We start from the raw sequence: 21,128 nt of genomic DNA, 5'->3' as shown, positions 1-21,128 counted from the left end.
TCTCCTGTTGTAGATATGCCCAGATTTGTGTACAACGCATGGAAGAAGAGGGCAGGCATTTCATTTGGGGTAATAGAAATATTCTGGGCTGGAAAGAGAAACATTCAGGGCAACAAAGAAAGTCACTACACTCCTTAAGGGAAGCTTTACAAATATGGGCCAATTGTCAGTGGTGGGCCAGATTTTAGACTTAACCTTTAATGTGTTAAGAGTAAATAAGTAATAAGGAAGGTCCTCAAAAAAGGGATCTATTTTGTTTTGCAATAGGGTGACTGCTAGTCATCTACCAGTTTCTCAGCTGGTGTAAATTGGCATAGCTCTGTTGATATCAATGCAGCTAACACCACTTCACACTGCTGAAAAGGTGGCCTGGAGTGTTTATAATATGATTTATTAAAGCAAGGGGCAGAGTGTTGCTATTATACCACAATTTGAACCACAGGTTTATTGATCGTTTACATACTCATGTCGAGCTTAGCTCAGGAGCAGAATCTAGTTTTCAGTGAGGTCCCTGCCCTTTCACAAACCCATTTTTCCAGCAGGGTTGACTGAGACAGTAGGGGGTTGAGTGATTTGCTTGCTGTCACAAAGTTAAGCAGAAGGACTTGAACTCAAAGACTTTTCTCCTGTGCTGTATGCTGCAGCCTTGACTGGGAGACAGCCTAGGTGAGGTTTAACTATACATCCTGAAAACATAAGACTTTATACATCCAGATTTCAATAGAAATGTCATAATTTATTCTGTTTGTATAAAAAGTCATAATCATGTAACAAAACCATGTCTTCTTTTCTAAGAAGAAATATATTATTTCACATCATAAATAAAATCAGCAAACATACAACCTTGGGCAACTAAAAAAAAAGCACTCATCTGGTGCTTTCACGTCAGTGCTTAGGAAACAGTTTAAGATGTATTTACAGGATTACAGTACCCAAAAAATACTGAGGTATTTGGTTTCTCTAGAAATTAAACTTCAGGCTTGTGAAGGCAAGAATAATGCATCTACACAAAAATAAATAAATAACAGGACTTTCATATAAAAGGGGACAGCATCACTGTTGCTTAAAATGTCCAGAAATGGTAATACCGGTGGGTATGCTATTTAACAAGGACTAGTCTTTTAGAACTGACAGACAAAAGGAGAAATAACTCAGGAGAAGAAAGCAATGTTCTGTGTTCTTTGTCTCCTTTGTAGGCATCCAGATATTGGTCAAAAATATGACAACAAACTCAAGAAAGAACTAGCTCTCTGGAGTCAAATCAGCCCCTCTGTGCTTGCGACAATGTGTTTTTCTGGGATGGATAAAACCCCATGGGAACTAAAATGACTGAAGACACTGTCCCTAGGGTTATTGCACTTTTTAGACAAGAGTCAAGTTTTTGTTTTCTGAATAAATGTTCATCTACCCTTCAGCAGCTTGGAGAAGTGGTGATGGGACTCTGTAGATAGCTTAAAGCACTGGATGAAGGGTGTACAGGGATAGAGACTGGGAAGTTAAAGACAGTGGTGGTTGATGTTCCTCTGTCCAATACAGACATGGCAGGGCTTCCAGCCTCTGCTGAGCAGTTAGGGGCTAGGACTTGAGACTCAAACTGAAGTAGCTGCCCCATGAAGCTGAAATTTGGGGAGATGATGCTTCTCCTCTGCTTCACAAACTCAAAGGCCTCGTCTAGTTTGACTCGGTTGGTCCTCATGAGATAAGCAAGGCAGATAGTTGCTGAGCGGGAGATGCCAGCCTGGCAGTGCACAAATACCCTTCCGCCATCATTTTTAACAGAATCTGAAATAATCAATTAAATGACATGGTTAACACATGGGTCAGGTTGCTGCAGTGCTACAGAAACACAAGCTGCTATTTCACATTTTTTTTAAATTTGTTCTTTCCATAACACTCTAGCTGTGCATGGCACTTCACAGACAAAGGAGACTCTTGCCCTGAGGGAAAAGCAACCTAGGGATTTCTATACTAAACTCTAATTCCAATGATACAAAGAGTTTCCTTCAGCCACTGATACTTGTTTGAAACAGTCATCTCTATTTAAAAAATAAAAACGTGTTGGTGGAACACCAAACTAAGTTACTAACTACTTTCTGTTATGGGATTCAATATTTCAGACAGCTTTATAAAGTTAAGGCTCCTCTCAGCATTTAGCCAATACAGCCTCGTAGGGAGCACAGGCCCTAATAAAATAGCTACAGATTTATTTCATGTTACTTTAATCGTTGAGGAAACAGTTTCCGAGGTATTTTAAAATTAAACTGGGCTAGAGTTTTCCACTGAGATTTCCACCTCAAGGATAATGCAAACTGATTATTTGGAAGCACAGGGTGCAGAGAGCACTCATTTACCTATGAAGTCGATGGCTTCGTTAAACCAGGAGCTGATGTCAGCCTTGTGGTTGTCCTCCACTGGGATGCTTTTGTACTGGTAATGCCCCTCAAAATGGTTGGGGCAGTTTGCCGAGACGTTAATTAAGGCTGTGATCCCCAAAGCATCCAGCATGTCCTTTCTGGAGGCATGATAGGCACTGCCCAAGTAGAGAAATGGTAGGATTTCCACCGGCCCACCCTAAAAGAGAAGAGACAAAGGAAGAGGATCAGTTAATTGCACTCTGTGATTTAAAATAGCCCCCCTCTTTTTTGTTACATGCAGGCAAGCAGATGTTTGTTCTCTTTACGTAGTTTTAGTATTAAATGTATCTGGACATCACCTCTGGAGATACTCAGCCTCCAGGGCTATCCTCAATTCAAATGATCCCTTATTTCTTTGCCCCTTTCATACTGACCTGGTCATAGAGCGGGGTGCCACAGGAACTGCAGCCAGAATCCGCACTGCTGGGCATGCTGTTGGCACTCAGAGGCAGGCTCAGGCCAGTGGGAGCAGTTGGCTTAGTACACAGCTCAGCGCAGGCAGAAGAGAAGGCTTCATACCCTCCTGGAATGGCAAGGGGAAAAAAAAAAAAAAAAAGAGGGAAAGGTCTTGTTAGCATTGGTGAGATAAATTCTCTGCGCCCCCCTGAAAACACCCAGGCCAGATTGTGCCAGCCAGAATCTCCGTCTCCCCAGCTTCACCACTGATGCCACCCATGCCCTGAGCCCTCCCGGGACTCACCCTTGAGGAAGCAGATGCGGGTGTCCCTGGCCTCCCTGCAGAGGGTGTTCACGGCCAGCATGATGGTGCTGTCCCGCTTGGGCAGCTCCAGGTCGGAGCTGCGCTCGTCTAGCAGCACCACGGCGTGGTATCCCCCGCTGAGCAGGCGGCCCCGCAGCTCCTCGTTGGGGACGATGTGCTCCAGCCCCATGGCCCCCTTGGCCCGCCGCTTCACGATGGTGCTGAAGCGAACGTTGGCGGAGCCCAGGATGTGCGCGGAGTTGAAGGAGAAGAAGGAGCGGCAGTCCAGCACCAGGCACTGGGCAGCTCGGTCCTGCAGGAGCCCCCGCAGCGTCTCGCAATCCAGGGCGCACACTTGCATGTTGACCATAGCTCGGTGCACGGGGCGAGAGGAGCGGCAGGGAGGAGAGCTCGGAGCGGCTGGTCGGTCCCCCAAATGCAGGACTCCGGCGGGGAGAGAGGGGGGTAGGGGGTTGGTCTCTTTCAAGGTCAAAGTTCTCGTTCGGGTGGGGGAAGGCGAGTCCCCTTTGTCTGTGCCTGGGGGCGGTTTCCTCTCCCGGCTCCTTTGTTTCTTCTCAGGGGTTACTTGGTTTCTACTAGGGGAGTTGCTTAAAAAGAAAGCAGCCAGCGCTTCTTGTAAAATTCTGTGTTTAACTCCAGCCACCGCCGCTGTATCGCTGGGTCGGAGGGGGTAGTGACCCTGGCTTGGTTTGAGGTTGCTGTTTGCTGCTGGAGCCTCGCTTCACTAGCAGCTCTTTGGGCCTCCTTCTCGGTATTAGCAGTTCCCTTGCTCACTGCAGCCCTGCGCCTGGCCTTATATAGTCAGCTCGCTGCCTGCCCCCACCCCCTTTTTTTGTGAATGAGACTGGATCACATGACTGCTTCAGGCAAGACGTCACTTGCAGGCGTGTAGAGCAGACACTCCCTGCCCAGGAGTACTCACGTCATCGGCACTTTTGCAGTCGCTTGAATGCAGAACACACAGACACATACAAAACTTCCATCCTGATCAGGCAGGAAATCAACTGATGCAACCCTACGCTCCCCAGCGCTGCGGGCAGAAACAACCGGGCCTCCCGGCATTGATGAAAAGGCACACAATGTACAGCGGAAAGCTGAAGAACGTATACACTCTCCCTTCATCCTATGTATTGCTCCACGTTCTCTTATCGGTTTGGCATGTAAGAATACACACACCCTCACCCCATGCCTAGTGCGATGACATGGCTAGGCTGTATAGCTCTCTAACTGCCCTCTGCTGGGTGGAATTAGAACTCTGCCACTCAGTGTCATAGACCCCACACTGCTAAGAAGCTAAGTGGGGTTCTTTTAAAGCACAAGTGGCAGTGGTTCCTCCTGCCTTCAGAACAATATTAGTTCATGTGCATGTTCCTTTATAGATTAGGAATGTGACTGCAGGCACAGACTTCATATTATTTCTCTTTACACTTACCCACACACCCCTACTGACATTTACTGTTTCATATTACCTCATAGGTCTGGTATGTGAAAGGGGTATTGAGAAAAGCGTCACAGTGTGGACAGAACAGGAATAGACATCTTTTAAATATATATTTGAGGTGCCTAAAAGAAGGGGTGTGTGTGTGTATATATACAGAGGAATATTCCCCAGTTTGTTTTGTATGGAAGAAAAAGCAATATAACTAAACTCTAGGCCTGGGACTGTATTCTTTGCATATTCAAAAATTCCCACTGAAATCAGGGCTACCAAATAACTGGCAGTAGAGCTGTTCAATCTCTGATTTTTTCCCCTTCACAAATGTAGCAAGGCTTCCCAAAAGTTATTTTTCCCTGTGGGTGATCAGCTTCCATCAACGCACTGGGGTATTTCTTACTCAGGGCTTCCAATCACAGTTACTTTCGCTTCCCCTTCCTGGGTGCTTGGCTTCTAATATGGTCTCACAGCCTGCTGTTCCCTTGCTGCGTGTTTTCTCTGTCCCTCCCAATGGGGGAGGAGGTTCCCCTTGTCTGTCTACCTTCCCTTTTCCCTACTGCCCACTTGTGACTCCTACTTCTCTCCCAATCTTGCCCCCATACAACTGCTTTTCTCTTCTCTGCCTTATTCCTTTCCCCCACCACGCAGCAGTACTCTCTTACCATTCCTCTTCTCCAGCTGCTCCTTTTAACACAAACTTTCCCTGTTCTCATTTCCTCAAACTCCCTCAAACTGCTTTGAACTCCCTCTCACACTTTCTAACTCCCAGACAGCAACACTTTTCTGGGACTTTCCAGAACTTTCTCCCTGGGCTCCTGACAAACTATTACTAGCCAACTGCCTCAGAATGTTCCAGAAGCTTCTCAGTAAGTCCCTGACAGTCCATAAACAACAAAGTGCCCTGCAACCTTCTAGAACTTCTCGAGTTCCCTGCTGATCTGTATCTGATCAAGTGCCCCAGAGCCATCCAGAATCTTCTCCTCGGATAGCTGGGGATGTACTAATTGCCGGTCTGAAACTGATTAACTGATTGTGCAATTGCATCCATTCTGCCAAACCGTGACTCCTGCCAAAGCTGCAGACTCAAAGCAAATCTGTTTTTTTCCCCTTAAAAATAAACACAGAGCTGCACTTTTTCATTTCTATTTATTTATTATTGCTATTATACTAACACCATGACAGAGACAGATTGTGAGTGAAGGATTCGTATGTTCCAATGCTTGATGTTCCAGCCCGCTATGAGCTACTCACTTATTAGCACTGTAGAGGCAGTTTACAACTAATCGTTTCCAGTGAATCATTAATGCCCATGCAGCATGATCAGTGAAATATTGTGCTCACAGTAGAGTGGCCATTCAGTTAGAACAGGTCACAGTCTGTTGGATGTGCTGCATAAGATGCTGCCATTAGCAAGGTTATTATTTATAACCCTCAGCCTTTACAATGCTCCAATCAAACTTTTATTGACCAGGCATCCACAAATCTCTTTTAGGGAAATAATAATAGTGATAATTATTAATAATTAATTGAGTAATAGCCTTTTCACAAAATAAAGCAGTCAAGAAAGGATAGGCAAAGAGCTGAGGCCCTTATTTAGAGTTTATTGTTTTGGCAGAACTCCTACTTACTGCATATACAAGTATATACACAGGAATCATGTCAGGCAGGAGGAGGGTGGAATGCAGCAATAGTTTAATGTGGCACACTGCAATAGTTTAATATGTGGGTGAAACTAGACAAGCACTACACTCTTGAATGAACTCACACAGGAAAAACATAAAAGACAAAAGCACCACGTCACCTGTGGATGAATACTTTTCACAAAGCGATCAATCTATATCTGACCTATCAGTCCTCATCCTCAAAAGAAACCTGCACAACGCTTTAAAAAGATGAGCCTGGGAGCTTAATTTCATTACTCTGCTAGACACTAAAAATCATGGACTGAACAGAGACATTGAATTTATGGCTTGTTACAACAATCTGTAGCCCACTAACCCCCTCTTTTTATCCTATATCTGCAGAGATGTTAATGGGCCACTCTACCTAGAATGCTCCCTTACAGTATGTGCTACCTACTTATATGCTAAACAATCTGTTCCACCTTGCATTTTGCTGTGATGCTGGGAGTATCTTTTCCAGACCTGAAGAAGAGCTCTGTGTGGCTCAAAATCTTGTCTCTCTCACCAACAGAAGTTGGTCCAATAAAAGATATTACCTCACCCACCTTGTTTCTGCAAGAATCCCATATCCAGCTGAAAATACAGCAGGAAAGGAGAATGTAATTCTGAAATGGAATTTGACTAGAATACTGGGCTCTTAATACCTCTACGGTTGCAAAAAGCACCAAGAGAATTGTTAGGCCTGATCTACAATACGGAGTTAGGTCGATGCAAGGCAGTTTACATCAACCTAAGTATGTAAGTGTCTACACTAAAATTTCACTTCCACCAACGTAACTGCCCCACTACACTGACTTAATAACGCCACCTCATGAGAGGCATAGAATCAATGTTCATGTAGTTAGGTCGATGCAGTGTCAGTGTAGACACAGCGTTGCTTACATCAACTGTTATTGGCTTTTAGAAGCCATCCCACAATGCTCCACACTGACAGTACAATTGGTATAAGTGTTCCTGGTGAGGACGCACACCAACGACACAAGGAGTAAAGTGTAGACACATACAAGCAATGTAATTACTGTGGCAGCTGTATGCCAACATAAGTTAGGTCCACTTAATTTTGTACTGTAGACATGCCCTTAGTAACCATGAACCAAGAGATCAGAACCTCAGTTTAATGTTTCATCTGAAGGACAGCACTGTCAGCAGCACAGTGCCCCTTAGCGCCATGCTAGGGCACTGGGCCAACACTGGCCCAAAGGCACAAGGGCCATCTCGCAACACTATTTCCTCCAGAATTCTGGATTCTTCCTTGGAGGTTTCCCATTCAAGTACTGATTAGGGCCAGCCCTGTGAGATCAGACAAGATCACAACCCAAGGTAGCATGGCTGCAGCTGTACCAATATTATCCTGCCAGGTATCAGCCTGGGGGCATGTTTTCTTTTCACTGATTTAACCAAATTTAACAACTTGTGGATTGGCTGCTTTAAAATTACTTGAGCATAAAAGTAAAATAAAAATGGATTTTTTTCCATCTAGGAAGGAAGGCTTTACTTTTCCTGAGCTTATATGAAGAATCATATCTCTGGTCTTTGTACAATAGTTAGAATGCACCTCAATAGCAATTAGCCTTTTCCATAACATTGTTATTAATCAGCACCAGAATATTAAATATTGGGCCAGATACACTCTAGCTGCTGTAGGGAGGTGCAAAAAGAACACTATGGCACCCTGTATCCTAGGGGAATCCACCCAAATGAGGGCAGTATCAGTTGTGCCAGTTGGTTTTGTCATCAAAGGAGGAGAGCTTTGATTCTGACCTTGCTTACACTACAACAAAGCAGGAGGCACACGATCAATATAAATGGAATTACACCAGTGTAAAATCTGTGTCGGTAGGAAGAAAATTAAGCTCTGATAGCACCAAAGAATAATTTCCTTGCGTTTGTCTCTTATTTATTAAAAATAAACATCCTTTAAAAGCTAAGGTAATGAAAGCACAAAACAGAGTGTTAAAGTCACATTTAAAGAGTTTAGTTTAACTCAATTCACTTAAATTAGGGTTTGACTTCCTGACTTAAAAAAAGTCAGGAAATTCCAAGTTAACCCCTCGCTCTTAAACAAGTCCCTGTTTCCAATCCGGCTAAAATGTCATTGTGAAAATAATAATAAGAACAACAGAAAAGGACTGTGCACTGGTGTGAAGGGGGAAGGTGGCTCTTTAATTTGATCATCTGGGGTGGCTCGCATTAATCCAGATTCCACATTATTTTAATGTTAGAGTCGTGGGACTGTGAGTTCACTGTTGTTTTATAGTACCTCTAACAAGTCCGTAAACATGAAAACCACATGAAGATGATACCATGCTCATGGGGTAGGAGACTCATGGCCCAGTGACATCACCATGAATTCATAGTCACATTTGTTGTGCCTTTACATGTTTTCTGTGTATGGACAGTGGGAGGGAAAACTTCATTATCTTTTTTCAGAGTGAAGGGGCTTCACATTCCAACCTGACACTTATCTGGGAGTGTAATAATTAAAAGACCATGGAAAGCTTTACACTGACTGACTCTGATGCTGATTTGTTTAGCAATCCTGTGATGATCACAGATAACCTCTGAGTTGGGATCCTTCCACTTACACAGATTTCTACCATACACCTGGTATTCTCCTTCTTAGCTTTCAACCTGTAGAGAGCTAAATTGGTGACAGAGACTTCTGAAGTGGTGATTCAGGGCCAAATTCAGACCTCATGTAAGTGAGTGAAACTCCATGGAAATCAGAATTATAGCAGGTTTGGATGTGACCTTTTGTGCTTTACTGACTTCAGTGTGTCCTTGGCCTGAGTAAAGATATGTAAGATCAATTCTACAGTGAGACAGACATGTGGGGGAAACTGGAAACGGTGCTGGATTCATTTCTTTAGCATGTGTATCATTTTCTCTAAATTCAGTTTCACAACCCAGCATTTCTGTTTATAAACAATTGTTAATTTGTCTTGATATATACAAGATCAACACAAGTGAGGGGGGGGGAAGGGATGAAAGGAATTAACAGGTAAAATATAATCAATATAGAATTATCAATCAGATATACTACAGATAACTAGATTTCTTTACACATTTAAATCCAGGTTGGGGACTGCATCTTCTTGTTGAGTTCTGGCCAAGTTCTAATTTTATCAACTTCATAATGTTACAGAGGTGAGGGTGGGGAATGTATTTAATTGTTCACAGGGCCAGTCCAGACAATGCAACAAGAGGCCCTGGGTTGGGGGTCTTATCCGATGAAAGGGAAGCTGAAAATCCAATATGGTATTTTCTGAATATGCTCATGTCCGGTTGTGTGCAGTGTGAACTGCTTCTTACTAACTGGAAGCTCAGTGATATAGAGGTTCAGTGATACAGTAATTATGGTAAGGAATATGACTGGCATACAGACAAGTAGGCCCCCCCTTTAGGGAATAACATCTCCTCCTTTATCTCAGACCTGGCTGGGGCATATCTTAGACTTCCTCTTCTCTTGTTCAGCAGAAAACCTCCACCCACTGTTCCACTAAATCCCTGCACTAAAATACCAGTTCTGGACACATCATCTGTCTAGCCCAAGAAAGATCACTGCCTCCAAAGTCTAGTTTGGGGCAGGTATGAAAAAAAGGCCATATACACTGAAACTTGGCCCTTGCAGATGGGGATGGCCCAAGAGAATGGTTTTACAGCAGATCCCAGATTTGCTTGAACTGGTCCTGGGAGCCAGGAGATCTAGCGTCTATTCCTTACTCTGACACTGAGTTACTGTGTAGCCTTGAGCAAGTCACTTAAGGGCCAATTTTCAAAAGCAGCCACTGATTTTGGGTGTCCAGCTTGGGATACCTTGGCCTTGATTTTCAGAAATGCTAAGCACTGTCCCTCTGGTTGAAATCTGTTGGAGAATAGCACCATTCAACAGGCACTTAGCACCTGGCAGGATCAGGGCAGCAGTACTTCTGGCTAAAGTCATATTAGCATTACAGTTAATTAACTCTAATAATCTGCAGTGAAACATGAAATGTACTGGACGTAGGCATTATTCATCTGCTAGTGGTTGTGAAGCTACAGTATGTGTAAAGCTGGGATCCTTCAGAATGAAAGGCACTAGATATATGTAAAATCAGAGCATACTGTGTGCCAGGACTTGCTGGAGCTCAGCCCCAGCATCTCTTCATGTCAGGCCACAGCCCCTGCGCCTCTTCTGTCAGGGGCATGCAAGGCGTGACCTCATACATATGGTGCATGCAAGGTTACTCTGGGCAGAGGATGCCATTTTGTAGAACGGCATGTTACCTTCCCTGCAGCACGACTACACGCTGTGACAAAAGTTCCTCCTCTATCTTGCTGGGTCCTGCGCTTATTAGCAGATTTTCTTGCCTCAGAGATTCACCATGTGGGTTGGGGAACAGCCCAGAGACCTTCCCCTCTGTAAGAACCCACAGTCCAGGTCAATTGGGAGGTTTGGGGGGAACCTGGGCCTGCCCTCTACTCCAGGTTCCAGCCCACGGCCCTGTGGACTGCAGCTGTCTATAGTGCCTCCTGTAACAGCTGCATGACAGCTACAACTCCCTGGGCTACTTCCCCATGGCCTCCTCCAAACACCTTCCTTATTCTCACCACAGGACCTTCCTCCTGGTGTCTGATAATGCTTGTGCTCCTCAGTCCTCCAGCAGCACACCCTCTCACTCTCAGCTCCTTGCGTCTCTTGCTCCCAGCTCCTCACACTCCCACCACAAACTGGGGTGAGCTCCTTTTTAAAACCCAGGTACCCTGATTAGCCTGCCTTAATTGATTCTAACAGCTTCTTCTTAATTGGGTCCAGGTGTCCTAATTAGCCTGCCTGCCTTAACTGGTTCTAGCAAGTTCCTGATTACTCTAGTGCAGCCCCTGCTCTGGTCACTCAGGGAACAGAAAACTACTCATCCAGTGACCAGTATATTTGCCCTCTACCAGACTCCTGTACCCCACTGGTCTGGGTCTGTCACAGCGCATACATTCACGTGCGAGATCACACTGTGTAGAGGACGCCATTGTTATTGCTTGAGCCCCAGCACCTCTGTCTTTGGAACTTAAGCACTGCGTAAAATGCATTTACACTAGGTCATTCTCTCTTTGAAACTTTTTATTAAGGCAAAGTTACAATAAAACTTTAACATACTACACATACATTACTTATTACTTATTCAGGGCCAGGTTAATATTCAAAGAACCGGGCTAAACATTCTGGCTTGCTGCCTGGGGAGCCCTCCTCCTGTGAGTACCCTAAACAGGGTGACCACTCTCTCTAATGGTATCCAATAATTCATGCCCGCTACCCATTTATCAGTAACATACACTAATGAGCAGTGAAGTAAGAGCAAGTTTTTATGGAAGGGAGGTAGATTTGAATAGAGCATGAGTGACGTACCTTGTAACCCAGATAGCGGTAAGAGGTGTGTTGCTCTCATGCAGAAATATGAGACATGAATCTATTGTTAGTCAGCTGATTCCAGCATCCTGTGGGTGCAGTGATCATATGTGAGTTCCTAAGCTCTGAAATCAGCAGCTGTGTAGCAAAGATTGTGATGATGCCCCTTGGGGCAATGCAAACTGTAGGTTGCTCTTCTGACTTTCTCCCTTTTGTTATTATTATTGATTACAAATATAGCTCCATAAATGTGCATGGTACTTAGTAGACAAGTGAAAAGTATAGGGTCAGATTCTGATTTCAGTAACAGTGGTATAAAAGAGGAGTAACTCTAGATTTCAGGGTAATGAGCTCAGAATATGACTTGATGGTACCTGTCCTGAAGAATTTACAAACGAGGGCCCTGATTCAGATGTGAATCTAAGTAAGCCTAAAAGGAGGAAGGACTCTAATTTGATGTAACTTACACTTTCTGGTCCCCTTAATGCATCTATTATACCAATTTAGGTTTCCTCTGCATTCCAGGGCCCAGTTCTCCATAAGCTACAGCTGTTTGCACTGGTCTACTGATGCAGTGGAGCCATAAAGCCAGTTTAACCAGCTACCCCAAAATTCCCCTGGTTTAGGAAGCATTGCTGAGGAAGAAAGAAAGGACATGACCAGAGCTCCTGTGTGATCTAGCTACTGATGGCTGCCAGAACAGCCCCTGGGAGTCATTTACAAGAGTCAGGGGCCAGCTGTAGAATTGGGGAGCTGCCAATGTGATGTAAAGCCACTTTTGCCTCCCTCTGAGGTCCTATGCCAATGCATCTCCACTGATCCCAGGAATCAGGGCTCCTTACACTTAAATACACTTACCAACATCTAAGCAAAACCCTCTGCCTCACACATCACCAATGCTCGAATTACTGGGAAGCCTGATGTAGGGGGACTTGGTCCCCTTAGTACTGTTAGGGGCTCCTGCACTTCTGTCTTATGGTCCCCTTACTTCTCAATATTGTTTACATTAAAGCAAGCCACTTGACATTCAGGGTCCATCTACTTTTTTCCAATAATGGAAGCACTGCACATCACCCCTACACTTGTCCCAGTATGTCTAATGGAGTGTAAGGAGGCGTAGTGGCTGAGGGGATGGAGGAGAAGAAGGTAGCAGCAAAAGCAACTAGCAGGAGAGTGTAGGGAGGTGTAAGCTAAAATGGTCATCTATTTAATTTCACAACTTCTGCCTGCTTAGGGCTTGTCTACACTACTATGAGGGGTCGATCTAAGATACGCAACTTTAGCTACATGAATAGTGTAGCTGAAGTTGACATACTTAGATCTACTTACCGCGGTGTCTTCACTGTGGTAAGTCAACAGCTGACGCTCTCCCAACGACTCCGCTTGCGCTCGTCATTCTGGTGGAATACCGGAATCGACGGGAGAGTGCTCAGTGGTCGATTTATCGTGTCTACGCGATAAATCGACCCCCGCTGGATTGATCACTGCCCTCTGATCCGGCGGGTAGTGTAGACAAGTCCTTAGCGTATAAGTTACACCAACTTAGACAGTCTGACAGTTGGTCAGTTGGTGTGAGTAGGGGTATGTCTACACTTAGCCGCTGGTTCGGCGGCAAGCAATCGATCTTCTGGGATCGATTTATCGCGTCTTGTCTAGACGCGATAAATCGATCCCGGAAGTGCTCGCCGTCGACGCCGGTACTCCAGCTCGGCGAGAGGAGTACGCGGCATCGACGGGGGAGCCTGCCTGCTGCGTCTGGACCGTGGTAAATTCGAACTAAGGTACGTCGACTTCAGCTACGTTATTCACGTAGCTGAAGTTGCGTATCTTAGTTCGATTTGGGGGGTTAGTGTAGACCAGGCCTACGTCTAAGGGAATCTAAGGCTAGGTCTACACTACAGCGGGGGGTCGACCTAAGATACGCAACTTCAGCTACGTGAATAGCGTAGCTGAAGTGGCGTATTTTAGGTCGACTTACCTGGCTGTGAGGACGGCGGCAAGTCGACCGCTGCCGCGCCGCCGTCGACTCCGCTACCGCCTCTTGCTGCGGTGGATTTCCGGAGTCGACGGTAGAGCCATCAGGGATCGATTTTATCGCGTCTTCACTAGACGCAGTAAGTTGATCCCCGATAGACCGATTGCTACCCGCCGATCCGGCGGGTAGTGAAGACGTGCCCTGACTGTAGGGGAGTCCAAGCATAAAGGGAGTTCAATTTACACTACTGTCTGCATCCCCTCTGAATCTATTTAGTTACCTTATCTCCTTTTTTCTGTAGTATCTGTTTGTCCCCAGCACTAGCTTTTGAGTTTACCCATGTGAATAACTAATCTTTGAGTAGCACCTTCTGATTGTCTGTTAAACAAAACCCCCCAGTATCAGTTAACACAGAACAGCTTTTTCATTTTCACTATAAAATGTGTTAACATATTTGCACTATGACTTGATTCTCATGTGATAGTGTGAGGTGATGTTTGTGTGTAAGAGTGAAGCTAGTGAAAACACAGGATTAGTCATAGAAGGGAACAGTGCTTGGCTGTTTTGAATATGAAAACCTTTAGGCGGGGAAAAAAGTCAAACCTTATCCTCCTGTTTTGTTTCTTAAAGCACATTTGAATACATGGGGACTGACTCACGCATGTGGTGTTCTGTATCTATTGCCTCTAATGGAACAATGTGGCAAACCCCTGTATAGCTTTATTCATACAATTCTTTGCTCATGTGATGTCCTGTCATTGTCCCTGTGCCTTGTCAATGCCATCTCACTACCCACCTGACTTTATACAAGTCAGTGTTTACCTGATCTAATCTACCTGAGATATTACCCACCCACAAGATCTTTTTGCCTCAGGTAAGCTTACAAAATGTTCATCTTGCTAGTTTTCTCCTGTGCTTTTGGCAAACACTTTGTTTCCCAACTGGAATGAATAAGCGATGAAGTCATAAGAAAGATCTGGCTGAAATGAATTTTACCAAACATGGCACATTCCTCGGGGGGGTTGGCCAGACTCATATTCCAAACGTTCTGTGGATCCTGGAGCCAGCTGCAAAGTGTGATTTCACCTCATACTCTGCGCGGGTCTATTTAGATAGAGGCCCAAGAGAAGGGAGTTTAATAGGACTATGCTTCCTACAGAGCAAGTTTTACCACTCCTGTAGCGTCAAAAACACTCTTGCTAACAAAGAAAGTTTGGAAAACCATAGAGCCAGCATGCTCAGCTGGAATCTTTTCATTGATTTAAGCAAGCTTTGGATCAGACATTAGTTGTCATTTCATATGAGCCACCAAAGTACCCCGAGATGATAACATCTTTCAGTCATTCCTGATTTAAAGACAGATTCAAAAGAGTGATCTAGAGGCTCACCTGAGAGATACATCTTTCCCTGTGTCACACTGCGCCTGCTTTGATCAGCTGAGGCACTCAGACTGATAGCTCCTTGGTTTGAACTGGAAGGAGTGGACGGGAGGGCATTCTTTTTTAGGAGTCTCTGATTCTAGAACTCACTCCCCTGCTGGATTTGATTACCTTAAGATCATGATGAAAAGCCAGTTATCCTAGACCAGTGGTTCTCAAACTTTTTTTTCATGGACCACTTGAAAATTGCTGAGGGTCTCGGCGGACCACTTAATGATCTTTCCAATTGTTGTTTGTACCATTAGCTAACTATTGTAAAGCGCTTTGGATAAAAGCGCTAGATAAAAAAAACCCTTAATAATAATTAATGTTTTTTGTTCTACAAATAAAAGCACAACTCATATTTTAATATCAGTAGTCTTACCTTTCTAATGCGATGGATGTGCCCACTCTCGACCGCCGCAGCAGCCCCTGAGCTGGGGCTGCAAAGGTCTCTCCCTCTCTCCCCCACTGTAGCAGCCCCCGAGCTGGGGCTGGGAAGGAGGGGGGTATCTCCCCCGCCACAGCAGGCACAGAGCTGAATCTGGGAAGGAGGGCCATCTCTCCCCAGCAGCCGCAGCCCTGGAGCTGGGGAAAGTCGTCTCTTTCTCTGGCTGCCGCAGCCCTGCACATCCCAAATTCCCCCCACCCCCTCTTCTCACCCCACTGCCCCCTTCCACCTACCCCCTATTCACCCCAAGGCCACCACCTCACCTTACACGTGTGTCTTCTCCAGGGTCCTGGCACCTAATTAGTGGAGCCATGCCTGCGCAGCTTCACTAATTAGGTGGGTGGCCCTTCATTCTTTCGTGTGTGGCTGCCCAGGCGCGCACCTTAGAGCAGTGGTTCCCAAACTTTAACAACCTGTGAACCCCTTTCACTAAAATGTCAAGTCTTGCAAACCCCCTCCTACAAATGAATATTTCCAGGGATTTTCTCCTTTGCCTGAGTATAAATTATAAAAGCAGTGATCTTGGAAATATAACATTTGTTTTTATGACATGCTTATTACACACAATTTATTATTAATTATTATTTATCATTACAATATTTTTATTACATGATGAAAACGGCAACACTTTTCCAAGATCTCACTTTCGTAGCTTGTATCACTTTGAATAAGCCTGTTATAAGACAAGGCTCCTATGTTTCATCAAGGAGTATCAGATGTGAAACAGCATGAAGGTATTTAAACAGCCAACTCAAAGAGTTCCTCCAACACAAACATTCAGGTCTTGAGCAGTCCAGGCAAACAACTCACGTTACAACAAAGCTTAAACTTGTTCGTCATAATAATTTTTAAAACAATACTAGCTGCCTATTTAATTTTAAAAACAGCAAAACATATCCACCTCCCTTTCCATTTCTTATAAGGAGTCTTGAAGTTTAAATCTCCTCAGTGTGATAGATATGCTTGCTTGGATCTGCTTAGCTCTTGGAAGTCAAGGGTCTCCTGGCTGCTGGCCCCGTGCTGCCCGGGGTCCCTAGGGACAGCTCTGTCTGCCATTAGGGAATTTTTCCCTGAGAACCCCCTGTAACATTTTGCGAACCCCCAGGGGTTCATGAACCCCAGTTTGGGAACCACTGCCTTAGAGGGAACTATCCACAGACCACCTGAATGGAGCTTGCGGACCACTGGTGGTCCGCGGACCACAGTTTGAGAACCATTGTCCTAGACCCAGGAGCGCCGCCAGCTTTTCTGCCACCCTAGGCACCGGAAGGTCCCGCCCCGAAATGCTGCCCCCCACAGAGGCGGCGGAAGGTCCCGCCGCCGAAATACCGCCGTGCTCGCCGCCCCCCAAATTGTAGCACCCTAGGTGACCACCTAGGTCGCCTAATGGGTTGCGCCGGCCCTACCTAGACCTTTTCCCAGGTAGTGTGGATGGGTGGGAGAATATGAGTTCAGGTATTTTCTAGAGGGTTTGCATATGAATTTTACACCAAACTCTTGTGCATTTATGCCCAGGGCAAAGGATGGGCAGATTTATAATAAATTCAAATAAATTAATAAATAAATCTCTAGCATTACTGGTTGCCTCCGCCAGTCAGAACCACCCAGACAAAATCAGCCTCTGTAAGAAACAAATGAGGAAGGCAGAAGCAAGTCAAAAGGGACTGTATGTAAAAACCTTGGAATTTGTATAGCTCTGACTTCAAAATGGTTTTATTGGAGCTGGGCTTGAATAAAACCCCAGAATTGAGCTCCCTGGAAGTTTGGAACACAGCGAATGCAGCTCCGTATCTGAATTTTGACTCTTGGACCCATGATTAGTTTAATTATTTACAGGATTTCTCTCTCTATTCTATTCTATTCAGGTTTATATACCATGAGCTTCAACCTGATATCTCGGTGCCTGGTGATTGGTTTCCTTCTCTCAGGTCTGATTGTTTTCATGAAAAAGAGGAAGAAGAAGTGAAATTTGATAAAAGCCTGAAACAGATTCTGAAATAGTAAATAAAAGAGGCATGAATCATCCGCTTGCAGAAATGACGAGGAAGGATGGAAAAGATAGTGGTTTGGGAGAAGAAAGCTGTGTTCTACATGGTTGATTCAGCGCTCTGGACTAAAAATGAATCACCAGAATATTTCAGTCACATTACCAGCATTAACACACACAAAACCCCCAACCTCAGAAAACCTTGGTTATGAAACTAACTTGATGGAAGTTGTATGCAGTGTTGTAGCCATGCTGATCCCAGGATATGAGAGAAACAAGGTGGGTGAGCAGGGCTGGCTCCAGCTTTTTTGCCGCCCCAAGCGGCAAAGAAAAAAAGAAAAAAAAGAAAAAAAAGGAAAACCCGATTTAGGTGCCGCCAAAGAGGAAGAGAAGGACCCGCCACCGAATTGCCGCCTAAGACAAAACGCGGAGCGCTTGAGCTGCCGCCGAAGTGCCGCCGAAGACCCGGACGTGCCGCCCCAATAACAGACAGAGTGCTGCCCCTTTCTATTGGCCACCCCAGGCACCTGCTTCCTTCGCTGGTGCCTGAAGCCGGCCCTGTGGGTGAGGTAATATCTTTTATTGGACCAACTTCTATGATGGAAGTTATCATTCAGATCAATATGATGGCTTTCCCAAAACACTGTGTTCAACTAGATTTGCAGCATGTGCCAGCTAGTAAGAGCTCACTGGAAATGGGAAGTATGTTGTGATAATAATAACAATGCTGTAGCTTATTTCTACATGGCACCTTCCAACCCAAAGGGCTTTAGAAACTATAGGCTAGGTTCTCCTTTGCCCTGTGACTGTGCTGCTGCCTTGGTAAAGAGGCCATAAAAGTAGAGGATATACTCACTGGAGAATATCCCTAGTATAGGGGCTTCCCTGGATGATGTAGTGCTAGCTATGATAGCTCTTCACTGCTTCCTCATAGCTCCTGGTGTAAGCATTATGATGGGATCATGGCTAGGGGATGCGAATGGATGCACTTTGGCTGTTCTTAGCTACTAGTTTGTAGCTGAGTATAAGTTAGAGCATCCCCAATGCTGTTCTAACTTACACCAGGCTCCAGGCAAGCCCTAGTACAGTCCTAGAGTGTGGGAAGGTACAAAGCAGGCTTAAAACCCCCTTTACCCCTTGCTCCATTCCTGGGCTAAGCACAGCTCAATCAACTCCTATAATTAGGGGATTTTTCATCCACTCCTGAAGAGCAGCCACCTTCGGGGTGTAACAAGGCAGCTGTTTCACAGCAATACCAACACAACACAACCACCAGGCTCCATTCCTTTGCCATACTAAATAACTCATTATTAAAAGTCAGAACCTCTGTTTTATAAGCTGGGATTTTCAATGGAGCCAGCTGGAGCTAGGTGCCCAGTTCCCAATACATTTCAATAGGCTTTGAGTGTCTAATTCCCTCAGGTGCCTTTGAAGATAAGTTACAGATGGCCAGGAAAGGCAGAAAATAAGGGTGACAAACAAAGAGACAAACACTCATTCCCAAAGAACCCCTCAGAACATCTGGAATGCTGCAGTGATGTCATTTACCAAGAATGTCAGCCAATCCCAATGCATGCGGTTCCCATTAGTGTCAGATCAGGAGACCAGCAAGGCTAAAAATATTTCAGTTTGCTTTTTTAAAACTAGATTTAGTTTTCTATTTTTTTTTTTTTTAAATCATGCTTACGCCACCTTTGTAAGTTAGAAATGTTTTTGTGGACAGTCACTTGAACATTGGTTGGATTCCAGTCCCCGCACCATTGCTATTACTCAGAACTTTTCCCATTGAGGATTTCATGATGTCTTTTTACTTAGCAATGGGGCATGATTCATATTTAATACCTAACCAAAAATGGTTTATTTTGGTCATAAATCTCAGTGACATGATAGATAGATAGATAGATATTACAGGCCAGATCCTGAGCTGGTGTAAATATGTGTAACTCCACTGAAGTGAATAGGAGTACCATACAGAAGGTTTAATTCATTGGCGTTACACCAATTTATACCAGCTAAGGATCTGATTCTGGCCTAGAGGAAGAGGGATTGAGAGACAGATCATGCAACTTATATGTATAGATCCTTACCCATATATCTCAAAGGAGGGGCAGAAGTCTGTCTTCTACCGGCCCTGATCACAAGGCACATGGTCACCCATTTAGAGTTATAGTAGCTTGGGAGGGTCTTATTGCTTCTATGATATGGAATTCAGGCTCTGAATCAAGGAGAAGAGATTTGGCATTACCGGTGACTATACACTTGGGGACGACATCACTGACAGTCAGCCAGAAAGCTCCAGCTGTGTCCAGAGCACTGGGAGAAAAAAACCGTAAATCTGAAGAAAAAAAATTTAATTTCTTCATTGCGGCCTGGAGCTTTCAGGCTTCAGTCCAAATCAGTCAATCAATTGTCTCTTTTCCATGCTCAGGGCAAGGAAAGCTCAATGCCTGTAGCATGGGATGGTGCAGAGAATCATTGCCCCAGTGGGAGCTCCGAGAGGCACCGTACCTGGGGATAATGCCTCCAGGAGCACTATGCTCTTTATAAAGGCGCAGTGTGTGCTTCCCATCAGCTGACTGAGCCCCACTGGCTAATAGAATGGGAGCAGCATGGGGTGAGAGAGGTGCTCTATAGTGCAAGCAAAGCACTAGGTGTGCCTAGCCACTGCCCTGAGGCACAAACGGGAGAAAAATCCTTGTGCCCTCTGCCCTACCCCTTGTGCACCCATGCACAGTCAGCCACTACCTAGCCTATACCTTAAAATGAAGGGGCTTGAATCTATGAGTAACAGGGGTGGAGAATGCCCCCCAGCACCAGGAAACTCCATGTGATACTTAGTTTGGATTTTGATCATTACATTTCCTACTTAGAAAAGCCTGAAGTAAGCGAGTCCAGCGCTATGACAGCTGGTACGTGCAGATTTGCAACTCATCTGATTGCCCCTGGGGACAGTCATTAAAAATCTTTCCTAACAGCCTTGTTACCTCTTCTGTACAAGTGCTTCCAGTGTTCATAGTCACAGTGAGAAACCTCATTAAACAGTTTAGAGCTACCTGGTTTTCATTTTCACTTATATTTCACTTATATATTTCTTTTCAGTTATAAGATGAGTTTCTCCCTTGCGTCTTGCTTCAAGGACTTTGTTAGAATTAGCTCAGTGCTGTGAAGCGAGTGCAGAGCTTGCAGGGATCATGTATAAGGCAGTCAATGATTTCACAGCATTTACACAAATAATCCAAAATCAAGAATGCTACTTCAACCAGGGTGGGGAAAATACCTTGCACTTCCAGAGTCTACAATATTTTCAAAGTGCTTTACAAACAGCAGCTATCGGACCCTCTCAGCACTCCTGGAGATAGGTAAACTGTTATTATTACAGACTGGAAAACAAAGGCATAGAGAGCTGAAAGGTGAAATTCTGGTCGCACACACAATTCCTAAGTAAAAGGATTTGCGACCTATATATAGTCTCTGCTGGCCATCTTCCTAACCATGATCAGTTGGGAATTTCCAATAGGCACCATGAAAGAAGTGGGTTTTGAGAGGGATTTGAAGGAGGACTGGGTAAGAGTTTTACAGACTAATTTGAGGGGCCGTTCAATGCATAAAAGTTCTTGTGAAAGAAAACACAAAGGCACTTGTGGGAGAAGTGAACAAATAGTCCA

The 21,128-nt window shown here is 44.8% G+C and overlaps 1 protein-coding gene across 1 annotated transcript; it reads right to left on the bottom strand.

Annotated features, from left to right (window-relative positions):
* Positions 1-723: 723 nt before the first annotated feature.
* On the bottom strand, positions 724-3,888 carry DUSP1 (dual specificity phosphatase 1). The gene is made up of 4 exons (XM_024199338.2): positions 3,115-3,888; positions 2,789-2,937; positions 2,352-2,571; positions 724-1,782 (listed from the first exon to the last, which is right to left on the bottom strand). Exons 1-4 carry the CDS (start codon positions 3,482-3,484, stop codon positions 1,412-1,414), a joined length of 1,110 nt encoding a protein of 369 aa, XP_024055106.1. The 5' UTR covers positions 3,485-3,888; the 3' UTR covers positions 724-1,411.
* Between the last annotated feature and the right edge of the window lie 17,240 nt (positions 3,889-21,128).

The sequence above is a fragment of the Terrapene carolina genome, unplaced genomic scaffold (assembly GCF_002925995.2).
Source record: "Terrapene carolina triunguis isolate 2854851 unplaced genomic scaffold, T_m_triunguis-2.0 Scaffold395, whole genome shotgun sequence".
Taxonomy (NCBI): Eukaryota; Metazoa; Chordata; order Testudines; family Emydidae; genus Terrapene; species Terrapene triunguis.
Note: the sequence above shows the minus strand (reverse complement) of the source record. Positions and strands in the feature narration are given on the sequence as shown.